General features: G+C 36.9%; 1 protein-coding gene across 1 annotated transcript; it reads right to left on the bottom strand.

The window, feature by feature from the left end:
• Positions 1-3156: 3156 nt before the first annotated feature.
• On the bottom strand, positions 3157-20334 carry LOC140510630 (uncharacterized). The gene is made up of 18 exons (XM_072619360.1): positions 20199-20334; positions 19461-19521; positions 18439-18776; positions 17266-17314; positions 16689-16931; positions 15712-15903; positions 15182-15312; positions 14192-14249; positions 13773-13997; positions 12893-13084; positions 11455-11588; positions 9734-9866; positions 8803-9026; positions 8158-8235; positions 7271-7406; positions 6338-6561; positions 5543-5620; positions 3157-3472 (listed from the first exon to the last, which is right to left on the bottom strand). The coding sequence occupies exons 5-17, from the start codon at positions 16885-16887 to the stop codon at positions 5552-5554; spliced, it is 1995 nt and encodes a 664-aa protein (XP_072475461.1). The 5' UTR covers positions 16888-16931; positions 17266-17314; positions 18439-18776; positions 19461-19521; positions 20199-20334; the 3' UTR covers positions 3157-3472; positions 5543-5551.
• Between the last annotated feature and the right edge of the window lie 2209 nt (positions 20335-22543).

Genomic DNA, 22543 nt, shown 5'->3' with positions numbered 1-22543 from the left:
TGCCCCGGCTCTATTAGCCTTGCAATTAAAGCCAGAGACGCTGGGACCAGTGCAGAGCACAAGCCTGAGCAGCAAGCGGAGGAGGCAGGGAGCGGCCCCACCCCCAGTGAGGCGAGAGTGGGGGCAGGAGAAGGGAGCTGTCCACTGGACCCGCAAGAAGAGCCCTGGAGACCCAGCTCTGGAGCCCAGATACAAACTTTACAGCAAGGCAGGAGAACTGTGCGTGCTTTCCTGCCATGTCCCTCAAGGATAGGTTGTGACCCAGGGATGGAGCTGTCCATGGTGACATGAGGGAAGTGCCAGAATCCCTCCTAACCTTGTCGACTCTGTTGCCCAGCTGCCCCCGCGGACCTTGTGGCGGAGGGGCTGGAGTGGTTCTAGGACTTAAGACTCTTTGGTTCACTTGAGCTTGTGAATGCCCAGCAGCACCAGGTGGGAGCCTACAATGGTAGTGGACCGAGCCCCAGTGGATAGAAGGACATGCTCCCAAGAGGACTCTCAGGAGGATGATTGGACAGTCGGTTTTGATTGAGGGGACTGTAACCTACTGTGGCCCAAGAGAGGAGCATGCTGTGTTAAGGAAAGCCTCTGTCCAGTGAGGAGGAGCTGTCTGGTCGCTCCCCAAAGCCCCTGGTCCCCAAAGAACTTATACGGGGTGTGTGTGCTCTGTTACATGCTGAATGCGATGTTCTATTTTAGGCCTTGTGGCCATACTTCTCTGGGAAAGGGTAAATTATGTTTTTGTCTGTTTTAAGACCTTGTAGTCAATACTTCTAGGGGAAAGGGTGAGTTACTCTCTTGTCTGTTTTAGGCCATGTGGTAGCTCTAGTAGTATGTGGTGATGCTCAACACTACGTTTATGTTATCGTAATACTGTTCTTAGAGCTTATATTGCTAATGTGGATGTCCTAGTTTCCTAGCTTGAGGACCCCTCAAAGTATCATCTGCTCAGATTGTAAGGGCCAGGATCCTGGAGGGGTGGAATGCATGTGAGGTGGATTTGTTTTCATTTTAATATAATAGTTCCCAGGATCCATGGCCATACACAATCTACTAGTTCTCAGGATTTTACATCTTAAGCAATCTCATCAAGCTTGTGCATTGTTATATCATGATAAATTATATAAACATTTGAGTTAAGTGGTAAGCAGCACACTGTGCTGTGCTCAATCACCCTGATATTGCTAAGGTTAATGCAAACTTGTGAACTATTGTTGGCAAATTGCCTTCTTTGAGTGCTCCTCTCTAAATCCAGTGAGCACCTGTCAGTAAGTGAAGAATGTAAGTGCTTATCTGGACCACCCCCATCAAGACTTAGGGGATGCTAGAAGTTGGTGCTCCTACTTTTATTCTCACCCACCCCTGTGAGAAGAGTAATTAGGAGATGCTGTAGGAGTTGGTGCTCCCATTATCAGCAATACCCTTGAGAAGAACAAATTCTGGAAATACAAATACAAAGAAAAATACAGTCCCTGACTTTAAGGATGTTATATTGGAATGGCAGAAAACAATACATTAAAAGAAGGGGGTGAAAAAGCTGAGTTGTGAATCTTGAGAGGCTTGAGCATCCCTGGCCCAGGGGTAGTTACTTAGCTGATAGTGCTTGAAAAGTTGTGCATCCATTCTATACTATGTTCATTAAATGATTCAGCCCCAGTAGTGACTCATAAGAAGGTGAAAGAATCTTATTTTGTGAAGTGACAAATACTAAAATGCTGAAATTGACTGACAAACAGAAAGTCAGATCATATTGGATCATTGAGACTTTAGGAAATTTTCCACTAGGGGAGACATTATTAAAAATGTATTTAAACCCCACAAAAATAATGGACTAGTTCTGAAGGAATTTGGGTTTCCAAAGCGAGTGGGCTTTAAGAAAAGTACAATAATAGATTTTAATCACTGGAGATCACATAGTAGGTGCTTAATAAATGTCTATTGATTTAATGATGTTATCTCCTATTTATCATAAGAGTATGAATAGGGGGATCTTCTGAGAGACCACCCTTGGACTTCATACATCTTGGTCTTTACACTATCGATACAACTGGTGGGGGGCAGCTAGGTGATGCAGTGGATAGAGCACCAGTGCAGGAGTCAGGAGGACCTGAGTTCAAATCTCACCTTAGACACTTGATACTCACTGGCTGTGTGACCTTGGGCAAGTCACTTAACCCCAATTGTCTTATCCTGGGTCATCTCCAGTCATCCTGATGAATATCTGGTCGCTGGCTTCAGATGGCTCTGCATGAGAAGTGAGGCTGGTGACCTGCACAGCCCTCCCTCACTCAAAACAAAGTCAAGTGCAAGTCATGTCATTATTTCTCTAATGGCATAGTCTTCTTCAGCAATGAAGGACGAGCACACAACTGGTAGGCAGTAGGCAGTGATGTCTTGATCTTCCTAGTTTCTAAACCAGAGATCCTCAGAATGGCCAAGATTTTCTCCAGAGATGGAAAACAATAGTTACTCTCTCCCTAAGTCAGAAATCATAGGTAAGGGAACTATCCAAGGTCAGTTAAATGGCTGGTCCCCTTTCTTAATATCCAAGCAGAGATAAACTATCAATAACTCAGCACAAGGTGACAGTGGGGTGAGATGAGGTAAAGACAAATAGCATTCCAGGCATCAGGTTCAGCCAATTCAAATGCATAGCTTCTGGAGATAGAATGCTCTGTGGGGAAAAAGAGCAATTCAACCAATCTAGCTGTTTTGGAACATTTGTGGAAAGCAGCAAATGTATATGAAACTGGAAAGATGAAAAGAGGTGAAACTCTAGAAGATTTGGAGGTCCAAACAAATGATTTTGTGTTTATGTTGGAAGTAAGAGAATCTCATTGGAGTTTGTTTAGCACAAGCATAATATGATCATGATCATGTGTGTATGTGTGTGTGTGTGTGTATGTATATGTAAATGGAAGAAGAGAGGGGAAAATATACATTTTCATCACTTAATTTTTCTTTGTATCATTCTTTGTTTCCTTTCTGGAATGGTTTAACCAATTCACATCTCCAGCAATAAGAGTACTGAACTACCTGTATTATAATACCTACATTTATCAGCATACCAAGGGATCTTTATAGGACATGATAATCTACTAGCACATAAAGAAATTGTAATCAAATGTTAAAAGGCTGAAATACTAAATGAGTCAGTAATGTACAACTTGTCATTCTATTTAATATTGCATAGCCATTAAATGATTTGTACCTTTTTAATAAAATATCAGCTATTTACCAAGTTGGTGATACTATTGATAAAATACATTCACTCCAGCCTTGAATGAAGAAATTGGCCATTTGATGCACAGGAACCACTCCCTTTCCTTGACTGATAAATATTGGGAGGGTAAGTTCACAGAAGAATGAGTATTCATCTTGCATTATCTTGGTTTTAGAATGAAGAAATAGCAGTAACCATGGGATTCCAGGAACTTGAATTTGGGAAAACAGCTTCTGCACATCTTGCATCCTAAATAAGAGAGAAAACACTACTTTCTTTAGTGATGGATTTCTGAAGACATGGCATTGTAAACCTAATTTACAGTTCCTTTCACTTCAGAGGGAATAATATCATGTTGGAGAGAAGTATATACATAGGGCAGTCAAGAAATATGATGAAAAGCTTTTAAAGTCTCCTTGGAGAAGACCTGGAATTACCATTGAAATTGAAGAACTGACAAACAAAGCAGGAACAGTTTAGGTTTTCCTTCCCCCTACTCAAGGACATTTTTTGGAAAGGTCTGACAATTAGTAGGGAAGACAAGAAGAGAACAATTCACTCAAAAGGGATCTAGGAACACATCACTCATTGTAAAGTCATTCTCATTTTCATGGATGAGAGACTTCCTCTTCTACTTCCCAACAATAATAGGTTAAGGAGTAGGTCATTTCTAAGCAGAGAGAAATGTAATTTGAAAAGAATCATTTTAGTTAGGAATCACATGCTCCTGCTTCCTTTCCCCATAACCTTCCCTTTGCCTTTCTTTTTCCCTTTACTCTCAATGTCTGCCAGCCAGACTTTTTGTTCTCAGAGATAGCATTTGGACTGAAAGACTCCATCCCTGGATATTCTGGTCAGATAGCTTGAGTATTCTTGCTCATGTGACACTTCTGCCTTTCTTTCTAGATAAGAAACAACTTACTTGACTCTGCCCTCATCATGAGTGCTTTCTTTAACATGTGTTTTAATGTTTTCAGAATTGTCTTGACCTCTCAATTCCTCAGCCTTCTAGAGTCTCATAGATTCTCTCTTCACTTCACCTCAAAGAAATATGGGTATTCTCCTACACTCAATCTTACCAACAGTTCCATGTCTATTATCAAGAATTTCAAACTTCCTCCGTCAAATCCCCTATCCTTTTAGGTTATTTTTTATCATCATCATCATCATCATCATCATCATCATCATCATCATCATCACCACCACCACCACCACCACCATCATCATCATCATGTCAACTACACAATGGCTAAAGAAATCTCTCTCTTGAATTTCCCTATTCTCTCCTTTTTCAAGGTTCTGGTGAAAATCTTGGCATTTTCCTAGGGCATATTAGTAAATTTTCAATAATTGATTTTCCAATGAATGTATATGCATATATCTATAGGTAAATACCTATCTATATATACTGCAGGACACACTATTGTGTTTAATCTGCATTATTAATATTTTCTTCATAACTTTCTTGACTAGACAATTGGCAACATAATAAATTTTAGCTTTTTATGATGTCTGATATATATGTATACACACACACACACACACACACACACACACATATATATACTTACATGCATACATACATATATATAGTCACACTGAACATTTAATAAGAGACTCTCAGGAGACAGTTTTAGCTAGCTCTAATGTACTCCTGCCTTCTCATTTATGAGTGTAACCCTTTTACTTGTATCCTTGATTCCATTATTTTCAACTCTTCTAAGTGCTTTTTCTCTTAAACATTCTATCTCTCTTTCATCTTCAGCAGTTTTGAGGAAATATCAAATTAATTTGGGAGAAGTAACACAGAGTCCTGGACTAGGACTCTCCCCAGGCCTCTTCTCTTAACCTCTGAAAAAAGAGTAAATTTATAATCTTCCCAGATGAGAAGGATTTTGGAATTTCTGTCTTTGCAACAACCTCCAAGCATTATACATTATGTGGCTTTATAGCAGCTTCTGTCTGCATCTGGACACAATGAGAAACTCTTTGTAAAGTCAAGAGTTCCAAGCAGAAAATACTACGCCATGCTTAAGGAGAACATTCTGAGGACTCCAGAAAAAGAACTCCTAGCAGCTTTGAGTTGCCCCTTCACATCACTAGAAACAAGAATCAAACCTTTAGGGTCCATTTGGAAGGGTATATCACTTTATTTACATTTGTTACAAATGGCTAGTATGAGTAAAAAGTGATGGGAACCTAGCTGTTTGTGAATGTGTGACCAGCTTAATTAAAGCAACTCATTTTTGCTTCTTTGCTTCAAAAAAAAATTGAATAATACTAAATGCTTATTATATCAAACTTTTGAAATCTACTTACTTCCACATTTCATGTTCTGTTGAATGAACTCCCAAATTTCTTCTTTTTTGATCTCTGGTTACCAAACCAGAATCTGATCTGCAGGAAATACAAACATTGTACAGTTTTGTTTTATATGCAGTTTTGGAAAAATCCTATTAGATTCTCTTTGAAAAATATGAACATCTGTCCTCAATTTAATCAGAAGGAAAGAATATGCTCTTAGTATGTTGGAAATATGTACACCCAATCAGGAAGTAATTAATTTATAAACAAAAAGAGATTTTAAAGGTTAACTATCCCAAATCATACATTTTAAAGAGGATGAACTTGAGGTTCAGAATGATAGTCTCAAGACCCCGTGGTCAATTGATGTCAGAGCTAAGATTTGAGTCTAGATATTCTGACTGCAAGTGCAGTGCTCTTTCTTCTACGCAGCCTATAATCTCATTTTCCACATTGCTGAAACTTCATAACTTGAGTATTATAAGCATTTCTTGTTTACAGTATAATAGAAAACAGAGAAAATGAGGGTAATACGAAAATAATACTGAAGATGTTATCAAGGACAGAGTATTCAAGAAACATCAAGAAAAGGAAGAGGAATTAGAACACAGCCTTGAGGTGAAGGTAGGTGGTAAAGTGGATAGAGCACTCTCCTGGAGTTAAGAGAACCCAAGTTCAAATCTGGCCTCAGACACATGCTAGCTGAGTGACCCTTCGAAAGTCATTTAATTTTGACTACCTCAAAAAAAAAAAAAAAAGAAAAAAAAAGAACACAGTCCTGAGCATTTCTGCTCAGGAGATGAAACATACCTGCTGAGGAGTCAGGCTCAGTGCCTCAGAAAGAACTTCGACTTCTTCAGGTCTTATATATTCATTTCTATGAAAGTATACACTGAGAATTTGTTGTTGATATCCTGAAAGCTTGCGTCGTATTTTCTTTCCTTTTTGATTATCAGAGGCTTCTATGTTCTTTGCCTTTTCTTCTTTATCCTCATTTTTGGATTTGTTCAAAGCTGGAGTTTGGGGCAAGAAATCTGAGAAGTAACCAAGACAGGACAAGGGAAAGTTTAAAAAAATGAATTAAATGAAAACAGACCAAGTCTCCTAAAATCACCCAACTGAAGATGATGTCACCTAATGATGGTCATGATGGGTCAGCCAGACTGCAAGTTTTTTAAGATAGAAAATGCAGAAGCTCCTAGTAGCCAAACCAAACCTGGGCACACTCTCTGGCTGTGACCCAGCCTAAGTCCCATAAAGATATCACCAGGATCCTCAGGTCCGCATGTCTACTCTGGCATCATGTCTGACTATAAGCAACTTTCATTCATTTTTCTACATCATTGCTATCTTGTAGTGGAGAAGCAAAATTTGATTTCCTGTTCACTTGCTTGTACTATGTAAATTGCAGAAGTTCCTTTGAAGTAGAAAGGTTTATATTTGGGGCTACGTGTACTGTTTGAAACCCAGTCTCATCCATTTGGGGAGGATTATCAACAGATTACCCAGAAGAAGATGATTTATTACGCACAGTTGTTCATGAATATCATTTCATTTTGTAGAGGAACTGAGTTCTGGGGATGATGAGGGAGCAGACAATGTCTATGAAGTTATAGATCCTTGAACAGTCAGAGTTAGTAACCTAGATTTAAAAGAAAAGTACTATGACCCTTGAATATACATAAGAAACCCCATATTGTCTAGAAAAAAGGAGTAGTGAAAAGATTTCCATGCACTATTTACCCATTTTCTTACAATGCTCCTCAGGATTAAGAATCACATCTTCCCCCTTCAATCCATCAAGTTCTTCCAAGTTCTGGAAGATTCCTTTCTGTGGAGTAGAGTTGTTCATATTCCTGTTTGGGACTCCATCAGCTGTCTGTGGGGGTAAAAATGACCCTACATTATTCAAGTCCATGACTTTGATGTCACAAACAAATCTGAAATTCTTTATCTGTTGTGATCCATGGGTTATTTTCTATCTCTCACTTTGCACCACTACAAAGGATGTTGAGTCTTATTACTTCTATCCTCCAGAGCACTCAGAAGGGCAAATCGTCATCCACTATGAACTAAAAACTATTTTAGTGATATTTTTTAAAAGATAAAGTTAATCAGATGCAGATTAGAATTCCCTGGCATTGATTCCTCATGCATATGTCTCTATATTTACATCTGTCCGTATGCATATATGTATATTGTCTGTATACATATAACATATATATACACACATGTCTGTGTGTGTATATAATCTTCTTAGTAGAATCATGGCTCTTAAGATCAAAGACTGTTTATTAATTTGCATCATAGCCCCAGCATGTTGCACAGCATTTGGACCAATGGTGTTTGGCCCAGTCTTATATAAACACATCTTCTAACGATAAAACAACAAATATTAATGCAGACAGTCACCCACTTGGACACTTAGAATCTTAGGAAGGTGACTGAGGCAGTGAGATGTGCTATGTGTTGTCTAGGGCCAGAGGTAATATGTGTCAGAGATGGGACTTAATGATTGACTCCAAGACCAACTCTATATGCTCCAGCATGCTGACTCTAACTTGTAGGCAATTACTGCAGTGTTGGCAATATTAAATACGTGTTGGATTAAATTTTTAAAATTGACTTACTTGTATATTAAATGCTTCTTTTAATGGGCCTGAACATTTATTCTTTTTGTATCTTTGATTTTGAAACCAGTGTTGGATCTGAAGGAAATGCAAAAGTTTATGATGTAATAATGTTTGTTAAACAATCCTATTACAAATATCAAAATTGCCTTCTAGAACACTTTTGCATTTATTCTGGAAATAGTCAATGTTTATAATAAAATGTATTGTGGAGGAAATAATCATCTTGAAGAAAAGTAGATACTCTGGGTGTTGCTAAAACTTTGAAGAGTAGGGAGATATTAAATATAATCTAACATACTATTGGCATTTTAAAGAAGAAACATGGGTTCAAGATGGAGAATTGTTCCCAAGGATTCTTGGTCATTAAGTAAAAGTATTTCACTTTAGGTCTTCTGTAGCTCAACCCAAGGCTCTTTCTGCTATATTAGCCAAGGTCTGAATTTCTATCCTTACGCATTGCTAAGAGCTTGACTTTGGCAATTTTCTCTTGACCCCGAGTTATGATATTTTGAGGCAAAAACAAAATGAATTCTAGAGAGGCAACATCAGAAATGTCATCAATGATTCAAGAAGCACCAAGACTAAAAGTAAGAGGAATGAGGACATCATTCTGTTCATTTCTACTCAGGAGATGACACATACCTGCTGTGGAGTCAGGCTTAGGGTCTTAGAAAGAACCTGGACTTCATCAGGATGGACATATTCATTTCTATGAAAGTGTTCTGTGAGAATACCTAATTGATATTCTGAGAACTTGTGTCGTACTTTCATTTCTTTTTGATCATCAGATGCCTCCATGTTCTCTGCATTTTGCTTTTCACCCTCATTTGTTGGTTTGTTCAAAGCTGGAGAGTGGGGTAAGAAATCTGTGGAGCAATCAAGAAAAGACAAGTGAAACTCAGAATAAATGAACTAAGCAAAATTAGGATACTCTTTAGATCACCAACCTGAACATTATGTCTCCCAACAATGATCAGACTCGGTCAGGTGGTCCACATGTTTTATAAGAGACTGAAGCTGCCTGTAACCAAACTTCACTCGGGCACATGCTTAGTCTCTAGTATGGAACATCCAACAATGCTTAAACCAGGAGTCGAGGGGGACACGTTCACCCTGACACAATTGATGCCTAGCTACCATGAACTCAGACCAATGTCCTACTATGTTGCCATCTTGTGGCACAGAGGTGACCCTGGTTTCTTAAGAGCTACGTTGGTAGTGCTCCAATTGCTCCACATTCTGCTGGCTGTAAAGGTTTCCAGTAGGGGTTATGTGTAGTTATGTGAAGACCAACCTTGTCCTCTTGGGGAAACTTATCGCTAGGTTTACAGAGCATCATTATTTGCTGGGTACATTGACTATAAAATACAATCTACTGAATTCTAAGGGATCTGCAATCTACTGTGGAGGAGGAACCCACACCAATGTAATTACTGATTCTTAAAATATCATAGTGGATTGCCTGGAATTACAGTAATGTATCTTGGCTCTCACGTATGCAAAACATTACCTTGTCTGGAAATAAATGAACAGTACTTTATGTATTTTTATGCATTACTTACTTCTTACTTACCAGTCTCATCGATATTCAGTACAATTTCTCCCCTCATCAGTGCATCTAATTGGGTAGTGTCCCCTAGGCTCTGGAAGAGTTTTTTGTATGGAGAAGAGTTGTTTAGGACCGGGAATGGGTTTCCATCAGCTGACTGTAGGAGTAAAATTAACCTAGAGTTATTTAAGCTTGTGAACCTGGGATGGCAAATATGTACATTTTGTCACTATGTAATCTGAACAAAGATTTTCTTTTCCATCTCTCTTGCCATCACTACAAACAAATAAGTTACAGTCTAGACAGGATCCGTTGAACAGAGACATTCAACTGGATATTGAAATGGACACTGATAAAGATTTGTATCAAAATAAAGACAATCAGAACCAGAATAGAATTCCTCCTTATCGGTAATTCCACTAGTAGAATGATAAAACTGTCATTGTGGTAAATAAAGGAGGAATCAATTGCTCAACTTTCACTGGGCAGTCAATAAGCTTTTATTAAGTGCTGATTTGATTTTATGCTAGACACTCTGGTTAGTTCTAAGGATACAAAAAAACAAACAAACCAGGAACATTTTCTCTGCTTTCAAGGATCTTGCTTTCTAATGGGGGAAAGAATATATAAATATCTAGGTAAATAAATATAAGCTATATACATTATAAATGGAAGGTTATCTCAGAGGGAAGGCACAGGCAATTGAGGAACAAAGGGGACAAGGAAAGGCCTCTTGAAGAAGGTAGAATTGTGTTAGGTCTGGAGAGAAATTTAGGAAAACCAGGAGAAAGAGTGAGAGCTAAGAAAGAGCCTTCTAGGAATGCAGATAAACCAGTGAAAAATGTTGACATTGGGAGTGGAGTATTACACTGGAGAAATAATAGATTGGTAAGTGTAGCTACAGAGCAGAGAATATACATGGATGAGAGCAATGGAGCAAGGAGCTAGGTTTTGAAAAGCTAAAGACACCAAACTGAGGAGTTTTTTAGTTAATTCTATATGTAATTGGGAACCACTTAATTTTGTTAAGCCGGTTGTTAACATTGTCAGAACAGCATTTGAGGAAAATCACACTTTGGCAGATGAGTGGAGAATATTGGTAGAAAGACAATTCAAAAGACTATTGCAAATAGCTATACACCAGGTATGAGGTGGTGAGGACCTGATCTGAGTTCATGAAAATCCATTTGATTTCAGATAGAGAGATATAAATGGGAGATTTTATGAAGGTAGGTCTGACAAAGTTAATCCACTGACTGAGGGAGGAATTGAGGATGACACAGAAGGTGTGAACTTGGATAAACTAGGTGAATGATGATGCCATAAATGTCATACTGCATTAAAATTTGCCAAAACTCTTTTACTAATGAAAACTCATGAATAGCATGCAAAAATGCATTGGAAAGTAATGGGCTTAGATCAATTTTTCATGTTAATATAGTTGAAAATGTAGTATAACCCTAAGTAATAGTGATAGAAAAGTATATATGGAGACTATGGGCATTTGACATCGAATATTGAAATACAAGCATAGAGTATTATACTTGTTGTCTGATCCTAGTCCTACATGAATTCTGGAAGGAAAAAAATCTACATGTAATATCTCTTGGCTTCTTTCCTTATTTACCAGAGTGCAATTGGAAGCTTGTCTCTCTTGACTTCATGATTGGTCTGATGGTGATCATTTTTTTTTGGATTTTTTTAACCCTAGATTATAATGAGGACAAATGCTTGTTTCAACTTACCTTGTCCACAGCTTCTTTCTTCTTACTTTGTGGCTGCGATTTTTGTTCTTTTTGCTGTTCTTCAGGCAATTTCATAAGAGGTGATGTCTTCATGGGGAGAAGAGACTTCCAAAATGGAGGCAGAACCATAGAATCTGTAGGTGGGGGGAGAGAAAGAATTTCATCATGTTTTTTATTAAGTCAATTAAATGAGTAATGCTTTCCGTTCAGAATCCTCCTTTCCAGACAAGGAATAAATTCTTAAAGAGCACAGTAAAATAAGAGGAAAAGACAGCTTTGGAAGAAATTAGAAATCACAGTACAATTAAAGAAGAAATCATTATCTCGCTAGAAAGCAAGGGGATTGAAGGAATTTCAAGTTATGAAAAAAATTCTTGAAGGGAAAAGTAGACACAGACAAGACCAACACAGTATATCTTCTTAAGACATCTTCTTTTCCAAATATGACTATATTTTGAATAGTTGCTTGTCAATTTATGGGAGTTTAACCATAATGCCATTTGTGTTTGATACCAAGAGATATAAAACTACCATTCTTTAGAAAATAGATTGTCAAATTTATCTCAGATCACCATCCTGAGATTTTATTATGGTAATTTCTAAGAACAGAATCACAGAATGTTAGAACTGAATGCCCACATTTTGTGGATGAGGAAGCTAAGGCCCAGTTAGATTAAGTGACTTACCAACATTTGTATTTGGCTCAAGCAGACCTTTTGATTTCTATCCCAAGTGACATCTATACCATATCATGTTTGTTTCTTTCTAATTTTATATTAGTTAAAATAACACTTGATTTTTATGCTCTTCAAATAGTTTCTGAAATTCGAGGTCACTGTCATCTCTCCCCTTAGAAGAACCTTAAAATTTCATTTTCAAAAAGGTTTAAATTTAGAAAACTCATACTTGAGATAACTGAGATAGAAAACTGCTAATAGTCCACAGTAAAAGTGTCAAATCAAATCCAAGCGTAGCGAGGGCTATCAATTTCTATTTGTATGTGTTCCTATGAGCTGAAAATTATATCCCCATTGTTTCCACTGCTTCCATTCTGTGGCTCTCTACTGCTGGTTGTGTGCCATTATCAACTGAAAAGCTCTTTTTGAGTTGGCTCAAACTATTATCAAACTATTGATAAAAAATAATTCCGAAGGCTCTGTTCTTTAAATTATATCTTAGAGATTTCAGGATGAGTGAAACTCATGAGATGTTGCCTTGTCTTTGGGATAAGATATTTAATATAAGGTTCATATGTCCTATGCTCTTTAGTAAAATAAAGCTTGTATTGCCTGGAAAAAATAAAAATAAAAAAATCTTATTTTTCATGAGTGAGGATGGTAAAGAAAATAGATGTTGAAGAGATAATGGGTGCAGGAATGAAAAGTGAGAAAAATTGGAAAATAGAGATAATAAATGTTAGAAATATTGGAAGCCTTACCTGGTGTATTTGGCTGGAGTGTTCCTGAACTACATGTGTTTTCTGCCAAGTTGGCTCCAGGAGATTCAGAGCTTCTGGTTTTCTCTCCGTCTGGGTTATGTTCCTTTTGAAAGCTTATGTGGACTTTTTCATCAAGTTTCTGTTCCTCATTTTTGACAAAGAGAAAAGGTGATAGTTGTGACCTTGAATTTCCTGGAGGGTAGACACATATTCATTAATACCTCCTTTCAGTTTTAGGACTGATCTCCCCATGAAAGAACCCAAAGCAATATTGGAGGAAAACATGAATGTGCGTTACCAAGAAAACATTTTGGGGAAAAAAAGGAATCCTCAGGAAAAGATGAGAAACTAAGAGTAACTGATAAGAAATATTCTTGAAGGCACAGAGAGTATTTCTCCTCTTCTAGAGATTTGGTGACTGTCTTAAATATATATCAATTACACTTTTTTAGAACCTCATGAAAGGATATGTATTTCCACATAGTGATTCCAAAATCTCCTTTTCAAAAATTTGTTTTAGATCATTTCAGGAGATAGAACAGCCTAATGATAATTTCAATATCACACCTCATTTATCAAGAAAAGTGTTGACTCTTGTGCAATCATCTTTTTCCTTTTTGAATTAAAAGAGTGTTCCTTTGTTCATTCTCTGGTTCCAAATGTCTCAACTAGTTTCAAATAACATGGACTGCCAAGGAAAGGAAGGTTTTCCTTTGGCAGAGTTGATTGCAAAAGAAATCTCTTTTTTTTCATTAGTCATATTCGATACAATCAAGCTACTCATTATCCCCAAACAAGAACACAAAAAGGAAATAAAGAAGATGAGAAGATATGAGTAACATTCCTCTCTTCCATTACAATAAAATGGACCAAAGCTTACTTGCCATCTGGCTCTGCTTTTCTTCTTTGTTTTCTTCCATATATGCCTTCCAAAGGGAATAAAAAGTGTCGAAGGATTTTAGGGAGTGGTTGTTAATGTGAAATTCTCCCTCCTTCTCTTGGTTTTCAGATTGACTATAATTCTGTAGCAAACTTTTACTCATTGCACTAGTGACTTTTTCAGTCTCCTCTTCTGAGATGTCCTTGTTGTGAGTGTTGGAAAGAGCTGGGTATGAACAAAAAATAGGAACGGTTAGAATTAAATATAAGTGGAATAATGATTTTTACCTGATAACATTTTGGGTTTCCTACTCCACAAATCAGGAAGGAAACAAGGGACAAGGAATACAGTGGAAGAGAAAGGAAGAGAGCAAGTGAAATGTGAGTGGTTATTGTGTGGGGCACAGTGAAAAGTCTTACCTATTTTTTTGGAGATGTTCACATCCAAGTCTTGGAATTCATTTTCCCTAGGATGTTTCTGCAACATATGAAAGACAAGCATTATCTAATGGTTAGGGCATTACTTATGGCCCTGTTCCTCCATCCCATGATTTCCATCATTATCCTTCTATTTCTTGAGTTTCTATTTCTTTTCTTCTCCAATCTCTCCATTTGATGCAAAGTCAAGAAAAGCTCTAAGCATTTCCCATATGACTTTTTAACACTTATAGGCATTCACCATTTGCAAACCCCCAATTTAAGGTGTTTTTTTTTTTTTTAAGAAATGAGAAGGGTGGTTAAAAATAGTTCTCTAAACTCTATCCTTAAAGTGGTTTTGTATATTGATTCGTATAGTTTTATTTTTTCTTGAAATTCCAGTCCCTGGCCCTGAAAATCCTCAAAATATAATGACAGGGATGGCTATGTGATGTAATGGATAGAGCACTAGCTCTGGAGTCAGGAGGACTAGAGTTCAAATCCAGCCTAAGACACTTCCTTGCTGTGTGATCCTGGGAAAGTCACTTAACCTCAATTACTTCACAAACAAAAACCATGATGGTAGACACATGAATATGTCTTTTCTTCAGTGAAAAACTTCAGTGAAAATCTTCAGACAATTTCTTGACAAAATCTCTCAGAACAGATATCATGCTTTGGTCCATTTTCCCCCTTAACAGTCTTTCCAATCCCATTTAACCTGAAGTTCCTGACCCCCAAAGAATGCACACATTTTGAAAATGAGCATCTATCACTGAATCTTGGCATCCCTAGATACATAATAAATGTCAGGTCCTGATGTGTCTTCTGCTCTGGTTTGATGCAGATACATGACTTTGGTTTTCTGCTTCTGGATACCTGAGAACAGTTTCAAACTAGCTTCTACTATCTACAAGATTGGTCTGATTACGTTAAACCTCTGTTGCCTGATGTGGTCAAGAATTGTAATGGAATATGATAGTCCTAACTTACCTTGTCATTTGATTCCTCCTTCCTCCTTTTCAATTCTGCTTCTTGCTCTCTTGCTTGATATTCAGGGACTTCAGTAAGAGAAGTCATTAAGGATTGGTGAGGATCCCTTGAGAGCGGTAGAGAACATGGCTCTAAAAGGAAGGAGAGCTATCTGTCAGGACTTTTTATTCAATTAACTCAGTGAATGATGCTTTCCTATCTGAGTGCTGAGTTCAACAAATATTACCAGATCCCGTAGCAAAATAAACAAAAAAACAACAAGAAACGATGGACCTTGAAGAAATGTGGTAACACAGGACAAGAGATGAGGAATATATTATCTAACTAGAGTTCAAATGGATTGAAGAAATTTCAATGGAAGAAAAAAATTCTCAAGAAAAGCAGAAACAGACAAGGCCAAAAAGGTGTCTCTTTTTGAAATATCTTTTCCATTAGTGAGGATGGCACAGAAAATGGATGTGTGAATGAGGAAAAAAAGATGGAAAGCTGAAAACATGGATGAGGAATTCCAGAAATACTGGGAACCTTACCTGGTATGGCTGGCTGGAATGTTCCTGATCTACATGTGTTTTCAGCCAAGTTGTGTCCAGGACCTCCAGAGCTTTTAGTTTTCTCTTCTTCAGAGTTAAGTTCCTCTGGGAAGCATGTATTGACTTTTCCACCAATTTTCTGTTCCCCATTTATTGCCCTCAGTGAGGATGCAGGCAAAGACATTGAGTTTACTGGAGGGAATAAAATAGACTAAGTTAGTATCATCCTTCAACCTTGGGATAGATCATCCTATAAAACTCAGAACAATAATAAAGGAAATCACAAGTGCAAGTGCTCATAATTTCAAATGCAGTATCAAGAAAAAGATTTTGAAAAAAAAAAGAATGAATCCTTGGGGGAGGGGGAAATGAGAAGCTTAGAAGTAACGATAAGAAAAAGTTGAAGCCACAATCAGTAATTCACCATTTTTAAGGTCTCACTACTATATATCATCCTCTCTCAGAGCTTTGAACTCAAAGGACTGGATTGAGGGTATATTAATATAGAAACTCATGGAAGAATATACATACAAACATATATACACTCATATATGTATATATCTATGTATATATAATATACAAAGATAATATATATTTCTACACAATGTGTTATTTCAAAGTGTCCACTTTGAGAAGTTATTCATTTTTATTTGAATCATCTTTTCCTTTGGGCACAACTGTGTAGGAATCTGTTGAATTACTTTTACTTCAGGATGCAGGGAAAAATGATGGTGATTTTAGAATAAAATCCTGATTTTTAAAGAGAAGTGTTTTGTCTCTTGGGCAAGCATCTTTTCTTTTCTTTTTTTTCCAAACAAGATTGTCCCTTTCTCTAGACTCTAATTCTAAATCACTGACCAACTTTCAAAAGACATGAACTGCTAAATAATGAAAGTTGTTTTCTTGACATAGAAGAATGCAAAAGAAATCTCTAGTGACATTCATCATTTGCATTAAAATAAAATGGGCCAGCTTACCTGTCACCTGACTTTGATCCTCTTCTTTGTTTTCCTCAAGATATTCCATCAAGAGGGCATCTAAAATGTCAAATGGACTTGGAGGATAGTTGTGATCCTGAAATGCTTTCCCAGTTTCTTTATTCTCAGATTGGTTGAGCTTCTCTTCCATACATTTTCTCCTTTCACCAGTGTCACTGCCACTATCCCTCCTCTTCATGGCTTTTCTTAGATGTCTTTGTCTTGAGTGTTGGAAATAACTAGCTGCGAGAAGACAAATGGTTGGAATTAAATATGTCTGAAATTTTTATCTATGCTTTATAGTACATTGAGTTTCCTTCTCCAGAAGTCCTGAAGTAGATAAGGAGAGAAAGAAAATACTTGGTAGAAAAGAAGGTGAACAGAAAGGAAGAAATCCAAGTGAAATGTGAAAGATCATTGTGTGTGATATGGTGTCAATATCTTAGCAATGCCTTTGAAGAAGACCACACCCAAGTCTTGGAATCCATTTTCTCTAAGAACATACAGGACAATGCAGTATCTAAATATTAAATCATTACATAACACCATGTCCCCACCCCATCACTCCTTTGATTACCTTTTCATTTCACATTCAAATTTTATTTCTTCTCTGATCTCTTATTTTCCTATAAAGAAAGAGAAATCTTTACCTCTGATGTAAGCTTTTGGAGACAGGCCTTTCAGATACTCACAATTTCAAACTCAAATCCTTCAAATGAAAGGATTTTTGAATTAGAGGGAGGGGTGGTCAAAAAAGTATTTTCCTAAACTCTGACTCTTCTTAAAAGCTTTTTAAAACTTATTCTTTCAAATTAAGAGCATATAATATAATCTCCTTTGTTGGGAGATTTTTGAATGCAAGTCTGGAATCTTGTGAAAGATTCTGTAAGATATCTGGGGTTGTCTAAAATTAAGCTATTAGGCATAGGACTTTAGACCAACAACAATAAGTTAGGGTCCTTTAATTCTTAGCAATACTGTGGAGACAATTAGGTCAAGAACTTGTGAAGTTACCAACATAAATATCATTTGTGTCTCAATTGGTTAATGTTTAAAAAAAATTTTCTTTTGTGGTCCGTGTTGTTAATGCTTTAAAAAGAAGTGTCACCTGACCAAAAGTTGGAATTGCTTTATCTGTTATAAATTGTGTTAAAAATAAATTAAATAAAAAGATTCTGTAGGATAAAGAACAAAACATTTGATCAAATCTTTAAGAGCCTATTTGTCACTCCCTTTCATTTCATTCCAGTAAACCCTCCATACTTTCTGGGATTGGAATGAGCTCCCTCTGTTGCCTCCTGTCCACCTCCACAAAAAGGCAAATAACCAGTTAATTTTCAATTCTCCTCCTGTCCCCCTGACACCCAAACTCATATTCAAAGGGAAGAGGCAATGCCTTTCATTATTTTAGGCAACATTTTTCTTACCCTCCCCCTCAGTGGAATGCCATTTCCCTCTTCTGTAAGGCCACCTTTGGGACTGATTACATAATATTGCCCCTCCTCTGGTTCCAAAAAAGGATGATGTATCTCAGATGTTCACAAACCTCTCAAGTCAAGACCCTGGAAAATTTTGTGGATTATCAGTTTTTTTGGAAATATCCATAGGCCCTCCCTGCTGAAGGCATTGATTCACTGTCCCTCAAGCATAACTGGTAGAAAGAGTTCTTTCAGAAGATAGGTATAAGAATACAACTCAACCTTTGACCAAGAACCCCGCAAGATTAATAACAAAATTAAATTCAACTCACCTCCTGGGAAGGCAGAGGTTCAATCTTTAGGAAAAACCCACAATACTGACATCAAAGAGCCAAGGGCTGTGCTCTGGCCTGACTGGGGATGATGTGGAGATGCAGCTAACATTTATAGTCATCTTTATGAAGGTGTTAACTAGAAGTCTGTTTGGTCAAGGAGTTGAGTTCACATGTCAATTATCTCTTCAACTCAAGTCAGGTTATTATTCAAAGTATTGATTTCACTCTTCCTCAGTCTCTTCAGTTACCTTCTTCTTTTTTATTACTTATATTGAAAGGAATTCCAACTCCTGTTCATCTTTCAGTCTATGAAGATTACACTTTTCCGGCTGTGGCTGGAAACCACAGAGAAGGTTTCAGAAAGGCTTCCTTATTCCTGCATCCATCCATCCATCTATCTATCCACCAACCCATTCATGCATGCATGCATATATTCTTTCCATCAAGCATTCATTCACATGCCAAAAACCTTTCATAGGTAAAATGTGAATACTATTTTAACCAAAATTTGAAAAAACTGATACGGCAATGATTAAGGCCTCATGTCAACTCAGATATCTAAATGATGTCACTGCTAAGTTGTGAACTCAGGGTGGGCCTTCAGGGCTCTTCCTGAGGAATGCCTTTCAGGCTGTGAACTTGGTTAAGTGCAAGTAGAAGCACCAACTCCCACACAACATTCCCTAAGTCTCGGTGGGGGCTGGTAGAGATAAGCACAACATTCTAGCTTTCATTCCATACTTACTGACCAGTGTTCACTTGATTTATAGAGAAGCATACAAAGAAGACAATTTGCCAACAATAGTTTCACAAGTTCACATTAACGTTAGCAATATCAGGGTGATTCAACATAGCTCAGTGTGTTGCTTACAACTTAACCAGAAGTTTTTGTTATTTATCATTATATAACTATGCAAAAGGGTGTTGAGATTGTTTACGATATGAAATCCTGGGAACTAGTAAATTGTGTGTGGCTGTGAATCTTGGGAACTAGTATCTTAAGAAGAAAACAAACCTACCTCACATATGCAAGTTTACTGTTAGAGTTTTTTGTTCTAGAATTCTCTTGTGCAGAATGAACTGGAGAAAGAGAAACACCAGATAATCATATGAAGGTAAAGCAAAACAAAAACAAGGATTCATGGCTGTCACATGTAAGAAACAGTAAGGAGCAGGCTGTGTATAACAATCTTTTTCTCTGATCTTGATTGAATTTGGGGTGTTCAGAAATACTAGAAATGTGTCTTCCAAGATGGGTTCAGTTCTGCTGGTCCACTGGAAATTCTTGATATACACATTATCTCCTAGTTGGAAGTATTTAGCAGAAAGTCCAATCTATATTGCATTTTCTGCTGTGTGAAGTTCCCTTTCTCTAGTTTGTAATTCCTGTATATAAAAAGCTATACCCCACATCTACTTCCAGCAATAATGACTGGGGAGAAGGGTTTCATTTTTATGGGAGGATGACCAAACAACATTTAAAGGGAGAGAGCTGTTATTTTTCCCCCTTGCTCTGCTTCATTAACAAAATAAAGCAAGCCTGAGTGCTTTCAGGCCATTTTAGGTGAGTTTCAGAGCATAATTTTCCAATAAGAGTTTTAAATTCCTTGTTCATAAATTTAATCTGACCTGAACTCTGAGGGAGATTACTATGAAACTTAGGAGAAAGTGACAAACACAAGATACTGTTGAATTTAATAAAAGTAGACCAAGGTAAAGACTGAATGAGATCAGCTTATTAACAGTGATTCACATACCTGTCACCAAAGTGGGTTACTCTCAGGAAAGCCAGTGGCCCCAGTGAAAAGAGGGGGACCCTCAATTGACACGAAGGAAAGGAGGAAGGGACTGGGTAGTTTGGGAAGCTTACAACTGACTATACTGGGAAAATTAGTTTGGTATTCAGGTGTGGCTAAGCATTCTCCTCTCTGACAATTAAGGAATGTTAATTGTTTTACAGGATTCATCTGCCTCTTGTCATCTAGGCTAAAAGACCAGAAGCACCAGGTTTTCCATACTCTTGGGGAGATCAAACTTCCCCTAATTGTACAAAGACAGATGATGTGTCTTTTCCAGCATGACACCAGATTAAGCTGGTTGGGACTTAGAGATAACAAGCAGATATTCTATGGGTTAATGGCATGAATGATAACGAGATTTCCATTTCAATCATGGCATTAAACTAATTTGGAGGGGTGGAACCAAGATGGAAAAGTGAATGTCCCCATTTTTCCACCCCCTCAACATTTGTCATTTTCCCCTTCCATCATTTTAGCCAATCTGATAGGTGTGAGACGATATCTTAAAGTTGTTTTAATTGGCACTTCTCTAATCAATAATGATTTAAAGCATCTTTTAAATATGGCTATATATACTTTTAATTTCTTCACAAAAACTGTTTGTTTATGTACTTTGACCACTTATCAATTGGGGAATGATATATAGTCTTATAAATTTGACAAAGTTCTCTATATAGTTGAGATATGAAATCTTTATTTGAGAAACTGTCTATAAAATTTTCCCCAATTTTCTGTTTTCCTTCTAATCTTGGCTACATTGCTTTTATTTGTTCAAAAACTTTTAAATCTAATGTAATCAAAATTTATCATTTTACATGCCACAATGCTCTCTATCTTTTGTCTTTTAATAAATTATTCTGTTGTTCATAAGACTGATAAGTAATGAGTCCCATGTTCTTCTAGTTGGCTTGTGATATCTCCCTTTGTATCTAGGTCATGTATCCATTTTGACCTTGTCTTGGAAAATGATGTAAAATACTGATATATATCCAATTTCTGCCAGACAGCTTTGCATTTTTTCCCAACAATTGTACACAAATAGCATTTTCTTATCCCCCAAACTTAAATTTTATTTTTGTCAAACACAAGATTACTATAATCATTTGCTATTCTGTATTGTATGTCTACTCTGTTCCACTGGTACGTTTTTCTATTTCTTAGCCATCACCAGATAGTTTTGATAATTACTGCCTTATAATTTAAGACCTGGTAGTGCTCAAAGTCAGTTTTGTTTTTACATTTTCTCCTAATTCCTTAAATATTCTTGACTTTCTGTTCCTACAAATTGAATTTTATTATTATATTTTCTAGCTCAATTACACCATTATTTGGTAGTTTAATTGGGATGGCATTGAATAAGTAGATTAGTTTAGGTAGATTGGTCATTTTTATTATCTTGGCCCTGCCTTTTCATGAACCATTAGTATTTCTACAATTATTTAAATCTGACTTTATTTATATAAAAAGTGTTTTATAATTATTTTCATGTAGATCCTGGGTTTATCTTGATAGGTATACTTCCAGACATTTTATACAATCGACAACTATTTTAAATGGCGTATCTCTTACTATCTCTTTGTGCAGGATTTTGTTGGAGATATGTAGAAATGCTGATGATTTTTGCAGGTTTATTTTATATCTTGCTACTCTGCTAAATTTTTTTAATAGTATTTTCCCCCAATTACATGTCAAGACAGCTTTTAGCATTCATTCTTATAAGATGTGGAATTCCAGATTTTTCTTATTCTCTTCCTCCCTAACCTCCCCTCTTCCTAAAGTGGTAGGAAATTTGATATAACTTATACATACGCAATTATGTAAACATATTTCCACATTAGTCATACTTGTGAAGGAAGAAATATACCAAAAGAAACACACACACACATGCACACACAGGCACACACACATGAATAAAGTAAGTGAAAAAAGTATGCTTTAATCTGCATCCAGAGTCCTTCAGTTCTTTCAATAGATATGGATAGCTTTTTCCTACATGAGTCATTTGTACTTTGATCATTTTCTTACTGAGAATATCTGAGTCATGCTTAGTTGATTATCACACTGATACTATGTATGATGTTTTCCTCGTTCTGTTCATTTCACTTTGCATCAGTTCGTACAAGTCATTCTAGGTTTTTCTGAAACCCTTTTGTTAATCATTTCTTATTGCATGATTCCATTCCATTCATAAACCCCAACTTGTTCAGCAATGCCCCCAATTGATGAGCATCCCCTCAATTTCCAATATTTTGCCACCACAAAAAGAGTTGCTACAGATATTTTTGCACATCCAGGCCCTCCCT

The sequence above is a fragment of the Notamacropus eugenii genome, chromosome 6 (genome assembly GCF_028372415.1).
Source record: "Notamacropus eugenii isolate mMacEug1 chromosome 6, mMacEug1.pri_v2, whole genome shotgun sequence".
Taxonomy (NCBI): domain Eukaryota; kingdom Metazoa; phylum Chordata; class Mammalia; order Diprotodontia; family Macropodidae; genus Notamacropus; species Notamacropus eugenii.
The sequence above is the reverse complement of the archived record's forward strand: the minus strand, read 5'-3'. Positions and strand labels throughout refer to the sequence as shown.